The sequence below is a fragment of the Microtus ochrogaster genome, chromosome 21, assembly GCF_000317375.1.
Source record: "Microtus ochrogaster isolate Prairie Vole_2 chromosome 21, MicOch1.0, whole genome shotgun sequence".
In the NCBI taxonomy this organism is placed as follows: Eukaryota; Metazoa; Chordata; class Mammalia; order Rodentia; family Cricetidae; genus Microtus; species Microtus ochrogaster.
In genome coordinates, this window is record NC_022022.1 from 45,777,225 (window position 1) to 45,795,661 (window position 18,437).

An 18,437-nucleotide genomic window follows, 5' to 3' on the forward strand; every position below is an offset into this window, starting at 1 on the left:
CACCCTATATTATAGCTGCCCCCAGCAGCACACCCTGTTCTATGCTGTCCCCTGTAGCACACCCTATATTATAGCTGCCCCCAGCAGCACACCCTATATTATAGCTGTCCCCAGCAGCACACCCTGTCCTATGCTGTCCCCAGCAGCACACCTATCTCTGATTAGCTGTAAGCCTGAGAATAGAGAAGAGGATGAATGATAAGAGGGTTAAATTATTGGCTGAAATTGAAATGTCATGCAACGCTGGGGGAGGGGAGCACCAGCAAAGATGTGGTTATTCCCCTGGAAGACTCTCATCCGTGATGCCTCGAGAATGGTGGTCTGAGAAGTGTCTGTTTCTGGAAGCTGAGTGGCACATCTGCCTGGCATGGAGAGGTTGGCATAGCAACTCTGCATTGGCCACTGTGAGTCACGGAGTCCACAGACACAAGCCAGAACCACCTGAAGGAGGCTGCATCTCCACAGGGTGGGTAAGCTGCATAAAGCATTTCTCAAGGTTTCTCTTCTGGTGAACACAGACTCTCGGTCTAGTAACTAAAGGCAGATCATTTGCTGAATGAACAGTGTTCAGGACTCCAGGAGAGATTTGTTTTCTGTACTTTCCCTAGGTAAATAAGGTTACATTCAGGCAGAACTGAGGCATTTGTCCCTGAAAATAGATGAAATTCTCCATGAGCTATAAAATGATGCACACAAAACTAACTTTGGTGCTCGTTTAGAAACATACATTCATTAGGAAAAAGCCATTTACCTGTCGGCAGTGGGTCCCTGGAAATCTGGGTCATACATCCTCGGATCACCTGCATCAAACAAAAGCTTTTTAAGTATAGAAGCCAATGAAAAGAAAAATAGATAACATCACCCAGCCCAGCCTGTCTGGGCACTGGGTCCGAATCCTCAGGGCACCCAAGCAGGCGGGAGTGCCTTTGTTTCTATAGCCTGCCTGCACCAAGCAAGGTAGGTGCTTTGTTTGCGAGCTACCCAACCAGCATGGAGACCTGATCTCTCGGCGCCAGGAGAGCCAACATTGGGCTTGCATCCAGAACCCTCCCCACTTCGGCCCCCCTCCCCTCTTTGGACACATAACATCACCCAGCCCAGCCTGTCTGGGCACTGGGTCCGAATCCTCAGGGCAACCAAGCGGGCAGGAGTGCCTTTGTTTCTATAGCCTGCCTGCACCAAGCAAGGTAGGCGCTTTGTTTATGAGCTACCCAACCAGCACGGAGACCTGATCTTCGTGCCAGGAGAGCCAGCATTGGGGAGAGCCATCATTGGTCACGGAGATCTGATCTTGGCACCAGGAGAGCCATCACTAGGGAGAGCCATCACTGGGAAGGTACATCAGTAGGCAAGGAGACCTGATCCAGTAAAAGAAGATCCATAAGGGAGCATTTGGAAGAAGAGATGGGCAGACGCCAATGCAAGAATTCATCCAACATGCTGAAAAGCAACATGAAGCCACCAGAAACCAGCGACCTCACAACGGGAGGACATGAACACCTTAACCAAGAAGAAATAGAAAAGATTGACTTCATGAAAGTGATTGACACCCTTAAACAGCATGTAAAAAACGCCCTTATAGAAATGGATGAGAAATATACCAGAAAGTTTGAGGAATTGAATAAATCAGTGAATGATACCCTAGAAAACCAAGGAAAACCAATCAAACAGATAATGGAAACAGTTCAAGACTTGAAAACTGAAATGGAGGCAAGGAAGAAAACATAAACAGAGGGCAGGCTGGACATGGAAAATTTAAGTAAACAAACAGAGTCTACAGAAACAAGCATAACCAACAGAATACAAGAGTTAGAAGAAAGAATCTCAGATTCTGAAGATACCATAGAGAAAATAAACACACTGATCAAAGAAAACAGCAAGTCCAACAAACTCTCATCACAAAACATTCAGGAAATCTGGGACACAATAAAAAGACCAAACCTACGAATAATAGGAGTAGAAGAAGGAAAAGTGCAGCTCAATGGTCCAGAAAATATATTTAATAAAATTATAGAAGAAAACTTTCCCAACCTAAAGAAAGATATACCTATGAAGGTTCAAGAAGCATACAGAACACCAAATAGGCTGGATCAAAAAAAAAAAAAACCATCCCCTCACCATATAATAATCAAAACACAAAGCATACAGAATAATGAAAAGAAAAATAAATGAATATAAAATGTTACCAAAGAAAGAGCTTGTTCTTGGCTGGCCTACTGCCCTCCACCCCCATGCAATGCTAAATTCTTTGTCCAGTGAAGTAACAGGTGTGCCCTGGTCACGCTTGCTGAGTTCTTGTCCTCTTTCCAACTAGAAACAAGACCCCGAGGGTTATATTCCCCATAAGCTGTAAAAAAAACACCCTCCTTCAGAGAGTGCCAGCTCTGAAGACATGTCTGGGAGAGCAACACTGGAGCCCTTCTAAGCTGCTGGGCCCCTCTAAGTCTGCCATTGCCATTGCAGCTGAGGACCTGAGAGGCGCACATCCTGATTCACGATGGGACTTGTCTAAGCTCGTCTTTTGTCATTGGCTTCCACTCAGGAAGTCTAATTACCAATCCTCATTGGCTCTGCCCTATTGGCTGCATAGTGTGGGCTTCTTTATAGATCTAAAAACAGACACTGTTGCGTCATGGGGCTGCTAATAGCCTGTCTTTGTCCATATGAAATCCTCATTGGATGGCCTTTTCCTGTAACGTCATCCCTAGCCAGAGGCCTGTGGTTGTAAACCCCAACATCCAGCGATCCTCCCTGCAAGTGCTCCAACCTCTTCCTCTAGACCTTTGGGTCTATCACAAAATTTCTCCTGAATCAGAGACAGGTTCTTAAGAGGGTTAGAAGACCTCTAAGTGACAGCCAGTTGGTCCCACTTTCACAAAGTGGGAAATCACTCCAGAAAACTGGAGGCCTCCAAGTGTAGGTCCACTCGGGACAGAATAGCAAAAGAATAGATTTTCAGTGGAAATCCAGGAAACAAGCAGCCTGCAAATACATAGAAGGTATCTGTAACACACACACATGCATCTGAGGAGGCACAGGAGGTGTGCAAGGCATGGTCAGGCTGCATCTCAAAGAGCAGAGTCTGCATGCCAGTGCATTCAGCAAGGCCATCTCTACCAACACGCTGCACAGCGCAATAAAACACTAAATTGTGTGGGGCTATGGTCTGAATGAATGCTGGGGACCCCTGAAGTGACAGTACCAAGAAGTGGGTCCCAAAGCCAGCAGTCCCATTTTCCTCAGCTCCTCTTCTTGAAAATTAAACCTTCACAGATGGGGGAAGGGCTAGCAAGCCCTGTTGAAATGGAATTAAGGAATAAGGCAGTCATCGGACTGAATGGTACCAATGGCCTCAGATAACAGATGCAAAGACCAACCTAGCCTTTGTAAAGCTCTCTCTTCTGGCATGTTAGGATACCATGTTCTCCATGTGGCCACCCTCCACTATGGGAAGACACAGCAAAAAAGGACTATCTTGCAATCAGACAGCCATCCCCTCCAGGAACCTGCCAGTTCCTGGATTTCAGACTCTGAGGTCTCTAAAACTGTGTGAAAAAACTCTGTAGTCAGAAACTACCAAGCCTAAGGTGCTCATTAGGACAGAAGCATATGAAGGTGTTGTGACAGCCTTAGGTGTTACAGAGGTCTGAGGAAGTAAATTACATCAAGGACCATAGCAGTCAAGAAGGTTCCACTCAGGAAATGCGATTGTGTGTGTGTGCGCGAGCACGCAATCTGAAACAAAGGGAGAAGCATAAGAGACATATTTTGAAACCAAAATTCAGTCATATTTATTGTAATAACTGCCTATCATGTGTTATGTGTGAAAGAGAAGGGGAAAGAATCATGCTTCAACACAGCAAGGAGAAAAGTACAAACCTATATTACATGCAGAATACAGTCATTAGAGGCAAGCATGCAAGGACAGGGTTGTGAATCCTGGGACGTTAAATGCCATAGTCAGTGGAGTATCAGCAGACAAGGCTCATGGAGCCACTGAAATTTTCAATGGATAGGCAAAGACAAAGCTTGTCCTGACACATGGAGTCAGGAGCTAGGGATGAAGAGCATTCCTGCAGGAGAGGTGCAAGAGCTGGGTCACTAGAGTCATGGTAATGGGAGAGCAGGACACAGAATGAAGCTCAATAGGCAATGTGGAACCAGAGCACGTACAAAGAATAGGTATGGAATTTATTTCATATGTTATAAACCACAGGGATTCAGAGACAGACTTTGAACAAGGCAATGAGACTAGAGAAATCATGCTAACAAGGGCACTCTAGCCTTGAAAGGACAATACTAAACTTCATATGGAAAAACAAAGAACCCAGGATAGCTACAACAATCCTATACAACAAAAGAACTGTTGGAAGCATCACCATCCCTGATTTCAAACTGTGCTACAGAGCTATAGTTATTAAAAAAGAAAAACCACATGGCACTGGTGTAAAAACAGAAACATTGATGGATGGAATTGAATCAGAGACCCAGACATACATTCACATACCTATGGACACCTGATGTTTTATAAAGAAGCCAGAAATACACAATAATAAAAGAGACATCTTCAACAAATGGTGCTGGTCTAGCTGGATGTCAGTATATAGAAGATTGTAAATAGATCCATATTTATCACCCTGCACAAAACTCAAATCCAAGCGGACCAAAGACCTCAACATTAAGGTAGACACACTGAACCTGACAGAAGAGAAAGTAGCGAATAACCTGGAACACCTAGGCACAGGAGACAACTTCCTAAACAGAAGGCTGACAGTGCAGGTTCTAAGACTAATAAATAAACGGGACCCCAAGAACTGAGAAGTTTCTGTAAGGCAAAGGACACTGTCAATAGGACAAACAGGCAGCCTAAAGAATGGAAATCAGTTTTCACCAACTCCACATTCAATAGACAGCTAAAATATATAAGAAACTCAAGAAACTAGTCATCAACAAAACAAACAACCCAATTTTAAAATGGGGTGCAGAGATAAACAGGAAGTTCTCAACAGCGGAATCTCGAGTAGCCAAAAGACACTTAAAGAAACATTCAGCATCCTTAGCCATCAGGGAAATGCAAATTGAAACTGCTTTGAGATTCCATCTCACACCTGTCAGAATGATTAAGATCAATAACACAAGTGACCCCTCTGCTGGCAAGGATGTGGAGTCAGGGGAACACTCCTACATTGTTGGTGGGAGTGCAAGCTAGTACAGCCAGTACAGAAATCACTATGGATGGCAGTTCCTCAGAAAATTGGGAATCGATCTATTTCAAGATCTAGCTATATCGCTCTTGGACATATAACCAAAAGACGCCCAGCCTATCACAAGAACATGTGCTCAACTATGTTCAGGACAACTTTATTCATAAGAGCCAGAAACTGGAAATAACCTAGAAGTCCTCCAACCAAAAATGGATAAAGAAAATGTGATATTTACACAATGGATAGCACTCAGATATTAGGAAAAATGATATCATGAAACTCAAAGGCAAATGGATAAAACTAGAAAAAATCATGGTGAGTGAAATCCCAGACTGGGAAGGACAGACATGGTATGTGATTGCTTATAAGCATATGTTAGCTGCTAAGTGAAGGATGACTATACTACAATCCACAGATCCAGAAAGGCTAAGAAACAAAGAGGGGACTAGGGGAGATGCATGGGTTTCCCTGGGAAAGGGAAATAAAATAGATTTTTGCAGGTGGACTGGGGGGAACATGAGGGACCAGCAAGGGAGGGGGCAGAGGGGGAAGAGTACAGGGAGAGATGAGTGGAATAGGGGGAGCAAAGAGGGGACACAGTAGAAGCTTCTTGGAACGTTTTAGGGTGAGCCTGGCAAGGACCCCCAGCAATGGTGGTTACAGAGCCTGAACCAGCCACCTCCAGAGTAACCAGGCAAGGTGCCCAGTGCAGGAACTGAGACAGCAACCAGCCGCAAAACCTCTGACTCACAGCTGTCCTCCCTGCAACACTGAAGGCTTCCTCCAGCAGCTGATGGAAACAAATGCAGAGAACCACATTCAAACATCAGGCAGAGCTTGGGAAACCCCGTGGAAGAGGGGGGTGAAGAACTGTGGAGCCTGAGGGGTTGAGGATATCAGGAGAACACGGCCCACAGAATCAACTAAATAGGGCTCATGGGGCTCACAGAGACTGAACTGGCAATCACAGAGACTGCATGAATCCACAGTAGGTCCTCTGTATACACACTGGATGTTTAACTAGGAGTGTTTGTGGGATTCCTAATGTGGGAGAGGGTGTATCTCTGACCCTTTTGCATGCTTTTGTGGCCTTTTTCTTCTGACCGGGCTGCCTCTTCCAGCCTTGATATGAGGGTCCGTGTCTAGTCTTCTTGCATCTTGTTATGCTATGTTCAGTTGATAACACTGGGAAGCTGGGTTTTTTTCTGAAAGGAAATAGAGGAGTGGTGGATCTGGGGTAGAGGGGAAGTGGGGAATTGGGAGAATGAAGAAAGGGAGATTGTGGTCAGGATGCACTGTATGAGAAAACACAGAGCAGTAAAGAGCAGTCTAGGACACATAGTGGTAGAGCACCTGCCTGGCAAGCACAGGGCTTTGTGATCACCGTTAGCAAGCCCACAAGTAAGTCATGTGCAAGTGTCATCGGTGGACATAATTCATGGAAATGAACCGGAAACCTCCTGCAGAACAGAGGTAAGGCAATGTGAGTCACTGTCAAGTGATGGAAGGTGACATTCAAGTTCACAAAGAGCAGGGATGTATCTTAGGGTTTATGCTTGGGGCACTGCACATGAGCAAGTAATTCTAGACAGATCTTGTCAGTGTGGGAGTCTTTGTTTCTGCACATTCTGTACTGGTATCTACCCTATAAGTTAGTATGGAGGGCTAATTAGCATTAGTCAAGTGATTAGAACAGTTTCTGAAACATAGGAGGCCCCATGGATGCTTATTAAAAGTGCCATAATTGCATGTAAAAGACAGTTACAACCTGGAGAACTCTATTTGAAAGGTAAAAGACATATAGCAAAGATGGCCTCAAAGCAAGTGATTCCAGATTCTCTGGGATCTAGTTTCATTTCTGCTGCTAGAATATAAATATACTGGCAAAAAGCATCCTGGAAAAAAAGTGGTTCGTTTTAGCCCACAATCCAAGATTACATTCCATTATTCTGTGAAATTCACAGCAGGATTTTCAAAGAGTTCACCCATCTTCAAGAACACAAAGGAATGGATCTACACATATTCACTTGTTTGTTTTTGCTCAGCTCAATTTCTCTATGCTTAAGTAATTTTTTTATAATCTGCCTAGGGAATGATGCTGCCCACAGTGGCTTGAGCGATCCCACATCCATGAACTAAGACAGTCTGCACAGACATGCCCAGAGGCCAACCACAGGTAGACAGTCATTAACTGAGGCTCTCTTCCCAGGCAATTTTGGCTGTATCAAGTCTAGAATGTAATGTTTTATCATTCTAGTCTGCTCCTAGGTTTAAAGAAGGATGAAGAGTTGATGATGTTCCAATAGGAGCATTAGCAAGTAGAGTCACTTATAAAATGGATACCAGACAGGAAATGCATATTTTGTTTTGGTTCCACTGAGAGCAAAATGACATTTGGCCAAATGTTCAATATGAAAATGAGTATCTACTGGGAACATTCCAGAAAATGGAGTCAGAAAGAATGTAAGAACCAGAAGATGAGGAGGAAAGCTGGGAAATGTTATTTCTTGACAATCGTAAGTCCACAGCAGTGTGGTTGCCTGCCCCAAAACTGTATAAGATGAAGCCAATTATTCCATCATGGATAGGAGAAGAGTTTACCCGACTCTACCCAAGCTGGGGAATTCTTGATAGTAGATGAGTGGTGGGGGAGGAAGAACTGTTTTTCTTTGAAGGTGTGGCCATTAGTAGGTTGCTCATCCACCAATAGATGGGCTCACAACTATGTATTATGTAAAAGCAGCAGTAATTGGATTCAGTGGAAGGTGTGTGTGTGTGTGTGTGTGTGTGTGTGTGTGTGTGTGTGCGTGTGTGTGTGCGCATGCATCTGTGCGTGTATGCATGTGTGTTGGAGAACACATTACCGAAGTCTAGGAAGTGTTGGAGAGGTGAGATGGGGGATTGTGATCATAATACATCACATACATGTGTAAATATTTTAAAGGAAAAAAATTAAAAATTTTTTAAGACCCAGATTGCAAAGACTTAGTGTACAAAGAGCAGTTTAAAATCTCTTCAGTGATGTTTTATTGACCATATGTTGAAATGATGATGTTTAGTTTATATTGGGTTAAGTAAACTGTATTATTAAAATTTTAAAAAGAAAATGAAAATTGGAGCTTTTAAAAAGAACCAAGTCCTGAGGTGAAAAAAATTCATGTCACAAAAAAGAGAGAAACTCTAAAAGGAGATTCTCAGATCTGTCAGGTGTATAGCACTGTTGCTATAGCAATCTCACACATCATCTCACAGAGGTTTAGCATCAAATGCTATACTCTATGGAATGCTTTACTTGTTATTTTGTCTATGTTGTCTGACTCTAGGTGGGTAGGAAATTACCATGTACTTCACTTTAGAGATGTAAACAACGCGGCCCAGAGAGGCCGAGGACCACATCCATGGTGACAGAGTAGATGTATAGTCCACCCGAAGTTCACTCACTGCCCAGTCAGTGGAAGCCAAACACATCCCAGGGTCCACTGGTGCAAGACTCTACACTGCAACACCAAGCTTGAACTCATTGTCAGCCTTTCTTATTAGGACTGCTACTGGTCTGGATGCCACAATAAAGATAGTTTTAGGATCCTGTATTCTGCTTTATCTGGAAATGGAGTTCCTGTGTGCACAGGAACAGGTTTGTAACACTGCTTCCTCCTTCCTCCTGTTCTCAGACAATGGAAAAACCAGTCCTGGTTCAAACACAGGGCTGAGTTGGTCAGGTCACATTTTTTAATCCCCCAAATGTAACACTAGAATAGATAGTGATTATTTCTATATCATATCCCCCCTTCAAATGAAAACAAGCATTTATAAACAATCATTTTGGAAGTTTGGGCATAGTTTTCTTCAAACTGTTTCCTGCCTTCTGTTGGGCAAAGTATTTTTAGAATTCATGGAGAACTTTTGGGGGCTCTTGTTTCATCAAACCACATTAGCCTGGAAGGAAGCTACAGGTTCTCATTTTCTGTGGAAACAAAAGCAGAATCTTTTTTCCAAAGTAATAGTTCCTTAGACTCAAATTTTGCAGTCAAGATACCTTTAAAATATATATGTTGGTTTAGCTTAGCAGCCTGTACAATGAAATGTCTTTGTTGTTAGTTCATTCACAGTGAAAAATTCAAAGAAAATACTATAATATGCATAATACAGACTCTGCGTATTTTCCATTTTATGTGGCTTTTCTTTATTCCTTTAATCTATTAATTAATAGATCAATTAGTTTTGTATTAATAATTAATAAAAATAATATATTTCTTTTGCTGTCTTTAAAGACTGCTTTATTTTTAAACATATTCTTTTTTCTAATAGTCTACAGTCTTTTTATTCTCTTTCCCAAGTCTATGTACATTTATCCAACACTGCTATCCATTCAGAGTTCTTTTTCACTTGAATCTGAAAGTTCACTGTCAAATCTGTCAGAGAAGCCAATGGCATCTGATTGTAAATCCCAGCTGTCTTATATTTGAGCTCAAAATACTCTACAGTCTCCATCAAATGATAAAATTCAACTGATCTCACAGCCCTGACAACTGGCATAGAATGTCTTCATCCCACTTTGCGTGCTAGCAGGATTTGCATTGTGATGCAAAAGCTTTTATGTCCTTATCACATCTCTGGAATAAACAGCCACAGAGGCTAGATAAAGAGCCTCAGAGCTCCACTGTCCCATGGCTTAGCTGGTGAATTCAACTCACATTTCCAACTTAAAAGGAAATAAAAAATAAACTTAAGTCATATTTTATAATATTTTGATTTTTTTGATCATGTAATTATTATGACAATAGAATCACTAACAGCATTTATTAAAGAGCAAAAACAGTTGGTACTGTAACGAACGGAGTGAGTCTGTTGCCTTCATACAAAGCACCTTCCTCAGTAGAAATAATTTATGAAGACTAAAGAAAACAGAGCAAGTCCATTAATTCTTGTGTGCAGATTTCATACCATTCAACTGAAAGCAAATGGCAAGACCAGGTAGCTACATATATCCAGAAAGACTTTTTCTTTTAGCTAAAATATATTTCTCAGTAAAATTAACAATATGACCAATACTTGTAAGTTATAAAATTATAAATCTTGGGGCTGTCAGGATGGGTCAATGGGTAAAAGACTGCAAGATGACCATCTAGCTGGTGATTTTCTTTACTAGACATATTACTGCTTCCTCCCATGTGAGACTCCACACAGACCTGTCAATCAGTAGGACAGGAAAGTCAAGAAGCTCTCTATTCCAGAAACCTTAAGAACAGTATAAAACCCTCCTAAACATATAAATTGGTCCAACAGTCCCTTTGGCTATTGTCAACTCTCGACCCATGAGAGTGTTTTTTCTGCACCAGTCTCTTGACTCACTGCCTATTCTCACTCTTATAAGTGCCTTGTGATATTCTGGAATAAATTCTGTCTGACTTCAACATGAGGCTCTGTCCTGTGTGAACTCATTTGACAGAAATCATAAGGACCTCAAACCCCTGTAATAGTAATAGTTCGGAAAGTCCACATCTCCCCGCACAGAATCTCTAATGCTCTTTAAGAAGGACAAAAAAAAAATTCACATTCTATAGCTACTGTGCCAATGTGTGGAGCTGACTTTCTGGGGATCAGTGCTGAGAGTTTACTCTCAACCCCACTCCTAAGGAGCTACTGCAATCCAACTCTCAAACACCTATCCATCATTCACTTAACACATCGCACCCCGAGCATGATATGGCACAGCTGGTGTCACCCTCAAGAGGTTACATCTGCAGTCTCAGCACTGCAAAGGTTCCTTGTTGAGGGGAAGGTGATGATGTGATTCAACATGGCGTGGGAAGGTTATTCTGTGGCGTCTTCATGAAGTCAGTGTGATTTACAGGTCCTCAGATGGGGAAGGGAAGACAAAGTCAAAAGGAAAATGGGACAATGGAAGCAAGCTAAGAATGATGTGACATCCAAAAGCTCACTGCCAGGTGCTGGGCCTTCAGGATGAGTGAAGAGGCCATGAGGACAGCAGTCTGCAAACCTGGGCCAGGGACAATGGACCTTGCCCAAGATGAGTCTTAGAAGGAATGTTCCCTGGAATCTTAGCCCACTGAGATCTCCTTTGGATCTCTGCTACCAGAGTAAAATAATGAATTTGTTATTTTCAGTCACACAGGTGGTAAGTTGGTATTCCAGCAATGGCTGGTTAATTCACAAAGACCATTTATCCAACTGGGTTAATGAAGAGCCCTTTAGGACCGAACTAGAATTTAGTTATTACTTTATTCCTATTTCATCTATACTCACACATATACACACACATACAGACACATACATACACATATATATGTACAGACACACATATGCACAGATACATAGACATGCACATATTCACACAGAACACACATACATACTCCCACACTAGGCACTCAATAAATACTTATGAATATGTTTCTAACAAGAATGCTGATATCATTTGAATGTTCATCTTTAATTGAGATGAAAAAAATCAAACAGAGAATCGGTCCTAGCAAGCACTAACTAACCATTTCAGTAGATTTCAGCGTAATAAAAGGTGCACTGATGTACTACTGGAATCACACTGACAGTCATTGCCATTCCTACACAACACCGATCTTACCTCTAACTTGTGGTTATGTAATATGTCTTTGAGGGTTAGCAGAAGAAGCAAGGAAGAGAGTCAATAGTGGTGACTCACACCTGGAAACCAGATCAAGCATCATCTCTAGAATCTGCGTTGAGAGAATGACTTTCTTCTTCAGCCCTTCCATCTTCTGATATCCATAAAAACAGTAATAGAGAGAAAAAGAGAAGTAGGAAACAATTTCTACCTCCAGTAGTGAGTCATGTATATAATATATATGTGTATGTGTGTATCTATATATGATGTATTTGTATGTGAGTGTCTATAATGCTAATAATCAAATTTGTTCGTGTATAACAGCGCAAACCGACTTTGACTGAGTTGACACGTAGGCATTAATGGCACCAGTGATTCTAAAAAGATTTCTTCTAGGCACAATATTTTGGGGAAAACATTTGGAAAAGAAACTTTAAGCCATTTAAAGTAAATGATGTCGTTGAGACACCAGGCCAAAAGAACAGGCCCAACTGTGACAAAGAAATTAGGCAAGTCAGAATAAGACTTACAAGGCTCCTAGAATATCATGCAATCTGCAAGACACAGAAGACACAGGAAGGTTAAAGCAGATGAAACAACAAGGAGAACCCTAGCCCTAACCCTAACCCTAACCAAGACAGATGATGCAGGGTGCTGACCAAGGCTACAGCAGTAAGAAAGGAGGAAGGCAATTCCAGAACGTGCATTTGATAGGGGTGAGATTAGGAGTGACACAGAGCCATGCTTTGGGATCTAATGACAGTACCACACCCAGGAAATAATCAGATTCCAGGAACCTATACTGGGCAGAAACATGAGCCCACACCACAAAGGAAAGAGGAGTGGAAACACAAGAGAGTCCTCCAGCACCCACTCACACTGAGTACAGAGACACCTAACCGCATGGTGGGTGTTTGCCTCTTAAACACAAGGGATGCCAAGCCATTGTGTACTGCTCCAAGAATGACAAATCTGCTCATTTATGACAGAATTTTCTAACCACTAGGGTGGTTTTCAAATACTCTACATCAATATTTAAAATAAGTTGCTCTGCATGGGCACAAAGCATAAACAAGTCAGTTATAACCTTAAAAGTAATAGCTGCCAGAACCATATGGCACAATCCTATTGCTAATGGCACCATATGCTGGAGATATAGCACTCTGATAAATCACGCCAAAACAAAGCTGGAAGCTTCCCCCTTATAATTATTGAGGGAGATGCAAGGGCTGACAGAAGAGAAAACCCATGAATAGTATTATCCAAGTATAGATCCAGCATACTACCATTCCAACCTTCCGGTCAAGATGCTCCCACTGGTATAACCTGGCCTAACTGTTTGGGGCTAACTAAACATCATTTGATTGGATTTGGGGATTGCTACCCAAAGAGAAGTTCATATATCATATATCATGCTGTAAAACTTGGGGGGGGGGTAATCTATGGAGATGTTACAAGCTCCAGGGAAAACTTATTACTGATAATAATAGACGAACTGACTTTAAATATTTCTCGCCTTATACTATTTTTCTGCTCTATGTCTTAGCTAAAGAAACTTCTTTATGCAGTGGGTGATGGATCAGAACTGATGAAAATGCTAATAATACATGATTGTGGAGTCATCAGTCCTCATCGGGACATCTACATTACCATTCCAAGACCCAAGGATCTCATAGAAAAGGAGGTGAGAGACTGTGGGAGCTGAAGGGTGGAGAGGAGTCCCGTGGAATGCTGTCTCCTAGATATGACATAGCCAAGGCTATCATAAACTAAGCATTGAGATCCACAGGAAACATGGGGCACAAGAGCAGGGGCATCTAGTTGGGGGGATAGGACTTTACAGGAATAGGAGTAGGCTAAAAAGGAAGCAATGGGGTAGAGAATATCATCTGGGGCATTGAAAATGAGTCTTCTACAAGAGCAGGACATGCTCTTAACTGTAGAGCCATCTTTCCAGCCCCTGTAATTTTTAAAAAATTATTTTTAGGGAAGATTAAAACTCTTCAGAGTTCTGGAGGCATGGAGGAGGAGGAAGTGAGATGTTCTTTTCCTGCAGTGGATCAGTTGAAAGGAAGCCTGTTCATGGGGGAAAACTGTACTCTCAGGGTTACCATGACAGCAGTGTTCTCTCTGATTGGTATGCTGCTGTTTTTCCACAAACAAAGTAATTTAAGTATTAATATTTAATCATGAAATTTATTCAGTAAAATTATTTTAAAATAAGTATCAGAATGTTTTACATCTTTTTTCATACTTCCAACTAAATATAATTGTTGCTCACTATTACAAAATAAAGGGCTTTCTTTTTCAGTCGCTAAGGAAAATAGCTAGGTTTTTTGGATTTTGCTGTTGTTTGGTTTTTTTTGAGACAGGGTTTCTCTGTAGCTTTGGAGACTGTCCTGGAACTCGCTCTGTAGACCAGGTTGGCCTCGAACTCACGGAGATCCGCCTGCCTCTGCCTCTGCCTCCTGAGTGCTGGGATTAAAGGCAAAATTAGTTTTTAGGGAAAGAAACAAATCGCCATGATAACTTTTTTTCATGATAAATTTTTAAACTTTGAACTAGGTCAGTCAGTGACCAAGTTGCCGGGTCAGGTCTTCCGATCTTTAGCCCCAAGTTGCCGGGTCAGGTCTTCCGATCTTTAGCCCCAAGTTGCCGGGTCAGGTCTTCCGATCTTTAGCCCCAAGTTGCCGGGTCAGGTCTTCTGATCTTTAGCCCCGTGACATCCTTCCCGTCTTAGTTTTGAGTCCCCAGTCCAACACTCTCAGAAGTCACCCAGCTTCCTTGGCAGGCCTCCGTCACTAGGAAACACTTCGCCTGCACGGAAGTAGGACCTTAGCGTTCAGGATCCCTGTAAGATGATTCAGTGGGCAAAGGCAACTGACTCAAAGTTTGGTGACTCCACTTCAACTCCCAGAAGGAGCATTGGTGGAAGGAGAGAATCGGCTCCGCAAACTGTCCTCTGGCCCCCATGACGGGCAGCCAGGACATCCCAGGCTTTCTCAGGGGCTCCAGTGAAAGGACAAAAGGAGCCTAGCTCTCTGTCCCTGCCCAGGGGGCCAGGGCCTTGAAGGAGTTAAGGTTATGGTTCACCGAACCTGAACCTGAACCTGACTTCCATCCCCCACCAGACACTGGCGTCATCAGTCTGAAGGTCACTGTGTTCCGTCTGAGGTGCACCTGAGGTACCCCGCCCTCCTTTTGAGGAACCTTGCTTGATTAGCTTCCTGCTGATTGTGTCTCATTATGTGGGGGTTTTCTGCTGACTCTGCTCCATTTCCCCCCTACAAATAGAACATGAGATGTCATACTTATTAATAAACTTGTTTGGTGTAAGTCATCAGCTCATGCAAGAGACTCATCTCTTTCCTATCTTCTTTATTTCCTCATCCCCAGTCCTCCTGCTCAGGGACCTCGCTGAGCCAGGTCACTCCACATAAGAATCATGGCACACACACAAACACACACACACACACAGAGTAAAAAAAATAGAATGTAAAGCTTATTTGATGGAGTATTTTGGGGAACAAATGGGCTAGGCAAGACGGGAGAGTGACACTGTGAAACCCATACTTTGTATATTAAAAATAATTAATAGAAATAAATTTTAAAAACTAAAGCTATGTGACTAGGTTAGACATTTCCTGAATAATGTGAGGGCATCTTTTGGTGCACGGGGAATTCTGCTCTCCCTTGCTCCATTCTGGAGCTTTAACCTGGAACATGAGGCTCCTGAAGGCAAAGCTACAGGTGATACTGTGGTTCTCGGCAAAGGAAAGAAGTGCTGGCATCTTTGTACTCAGGCTGGCATTTAGACTCCATCCATCCATAGATGAATAACTGCTACAGAAGGCATCTCATTTTAATGATTTACTCATTGGAATTTCTTTATTTAAACCAGTTATCTTTTGTAGCAACTTTTGTGTCCTCAGCTGCTGGGTGTGACTCAGGTGTGGACAGTATGCTTATCAGAATATTCCCACACATGCTCTCCTGTTGTGAATATGGCCGAGGTTCATACTTGAAGATCTACAAGTGACATTTCCCATGTGATTACACACGTGTGTGCATATTCTTGACCTAAATTTCAAATGTTATTATTTTATTTGCATACAAAGAATCAATTTCATGATATCTTCATACATGTATGCAATTTATTTTTATTTACCTTCACTACTCCCTCAATCCTCTCTCCCTGCTGCTGGTCCCATTTTCCTTGTCCTCAAACAGTCCTCCTCTGCTTCCATAACATAGACTGTCACCCTCTTTTGTCCCCCTCCTGCTGACTTTTCTCTCTCATTTCATAATCTTGTCTTCTTTCATACATACATATACATGCATATATGTGATTATGTCTATATCCCAGGTGAGATAACGTGTGTGTGTGTGTGTGTGTGTGTGTGTGTGTGTGTGTCTTTCTGAGCCTGGCTTATTTCACTTAACATAATGAGCTCCAGCCCCACCCATTTTCATGCAAGCTTATTCCTGATCTCTGACTGTTGCAATAGAATGCCCTGTTCCTAACTCACCCAGAGCAAAGTCAAGTTGTGACAAAGTAAACATGTGTGACCAGAGGAGACATATGAATAAAGCTGTCAGTTGATATTCGTGCCTGCATTCTGAATCTCATAAATCACATGAATAAAGACATCTGTTAATACTCGTGCCTGTATCCTGAATCTCATGAAACATATGAATAAAGACGTCTGTTGATGCTCATGCCTGTATCCTGAATCTCATGAAACACATGAATAAAGACGTCTGTTGATACTCATGCCTGTATCCTGAATCTCAGATGGAAAAACAAGGTAGAAATTTGGGTCCTTTTTTCTTGAAGTTTGCGTACAAATGGATGGAAATAGAAAACACTATCCTGAGTGAGGTAAGCCAGACCCAAAAAGAGGAACATGGGATGTACTCACTCATATTTGGTTTCTAGCCATAATTAAAGGACAGTGAGCTTATAATTCGCAATCCTAGAGAAGCTAAATAAGAAGGTGAATCCAAAGACAAACATATAGGCATCCCCCTGAATATTAGGCGATGAAAGGAGACAGAGACAGAGACCCAAATTGGAGTACCGGACAGAAATCTCAAGGTCCAAATCAGGAGCAGAAGGAGGGGGAGCATGAGCAAGGAACTCAGGACAGCGAGGGGTACACCCACACTCTGAGACAATGGGGATGTTCTTTCGGGAATTCACCAAGGCCAGCTGGCCTGAGTCTGAAAAAGCATGGGATCAAACCGGACTCTCTGAACATAGCGGACAATGAGGACTACTGAGAACTCAAGAACAATGGCAATGGGTTTTTGATCCTACTGCACGTGCTGGCTTTGGGGGGGGGGCTGGGAAGTTTGGATGCTCAACTTACTAAACCTGGATGGAGGTGGGTGGTCCTTGGACCTCCCACAGGTCAGGGAACCCTGATGGCTCTTCAAGCTGATGAAGGAGAGGGACTTGATCGGGGGAGGGGGAGGGAAATGGGAGGCGGTGGCGGGGAGGAGGCAGAAATCCTCAATAAATAAATAAATTAAAAAAAAAGAAATCTGGGTCCTTTTTACACAAAAAGATATTCATATTGCCTGCTTATAACAGCCATTATGGGACATTTATTCATAATTCCAGGGGTACAACCTCAAAATGAAATGGAAAGTGAAATCGAAAGAGCATGGAACCTAATGAACACAGCCCTAGGACCTGACACCTGTCCAGTCCCAGAGATAACCATGGGAACAACTTGTACGGCCTCCGAGTTTCGTCCCCACAATCCACAGAATTAACAGACCAAGGGCAATCCCCACAGTTCCTCTGAACTCTGTCCATTGGAAGTTCCGTACAACTGCTCACCAAGTAAAAACACCTTAACTTCCAAGACTGGCGCTGGAGAAAGGCCATGGGACAGAGCCTGTGCAGACCATTTCGAACAAAGGTCAGAGAAGAGATGAGCCAGTGAGCTGCAGAGTCATTCTCAGAGACTCCAGGGAGACAGAAGCAAGAAACTCTGGAGTTAGAATCCAGAGTGAATCCATCGAAATTGTACTCAGAAGATTTGAACAAGATCCACAGACCTGTGGTTCCTAGCAGTGCTCAAGCAGGAAGCTGGGTGTCACCCACGAATGCACTTGGGGACAGGATTCCATGTGAATAGAAGAGTCTGGGATGTCAGGGAGGAGGCAGAAGGCAAGAGCGGAAGGGCAGCCAAGTTCCACACTGAAGCGACAGGAAAGGGAGCTTCTAGGGCCTCTGAATGCACCTGCTCCAGGCCCTCAGTGACTCAGCAGCTGTGCAGGTCACATGAGAGTTGCTCACGTGCTCCTCACAGAACTAAGTCAGGAAGCCTGTCAGAAAAGGTAGAGGTGATAGATCAGGGCTAGAGCCTTCTGCTGATATGAAGAAAATATTCTTGTTTTCACGTTGAGTTTGGTTAGTCACAAAGTAGAGAGTGTGGCTGAGGTCCATCTTAATGAAATATTTCATCTCTATCTTTCTCTATAAAGCCAGGATATGCATGTGATGTGGGAATGATTTCTTATTAATAAAGAAACTGCCTAGGCCCATTTCATAGGCCAACCCTTAGATAGGCGGAGAAAACAGAACAGGATGCTGGGAGAAAGAAGCTGAGTCAGTGAGT

General features: G+C 42.8%; 1 protein-coding gene across 1 annotated transcript in view; it reads right to left on the minus strand.

Annotated features, from left to right (window-relative positions):
- Slc44a5 (solute carrier family 44 member 5) overlaps nucleotides 1-18,437 on the minus strand; it is a 235,009-nt gene that overhangs the window by 83,303 nt on the left and 133,269 nt on the right. The window contains exon 4 of the mRNA XM_005357466.3: nucleotides 752-800. Within this exon, the coding sequence (XP_005357523.1) occupies nucleotides 752-800 (49 nt within the window). The remainder of the gene's footprint in view (nucleotides 1-751; nucleotides 801-18,437) is intronic.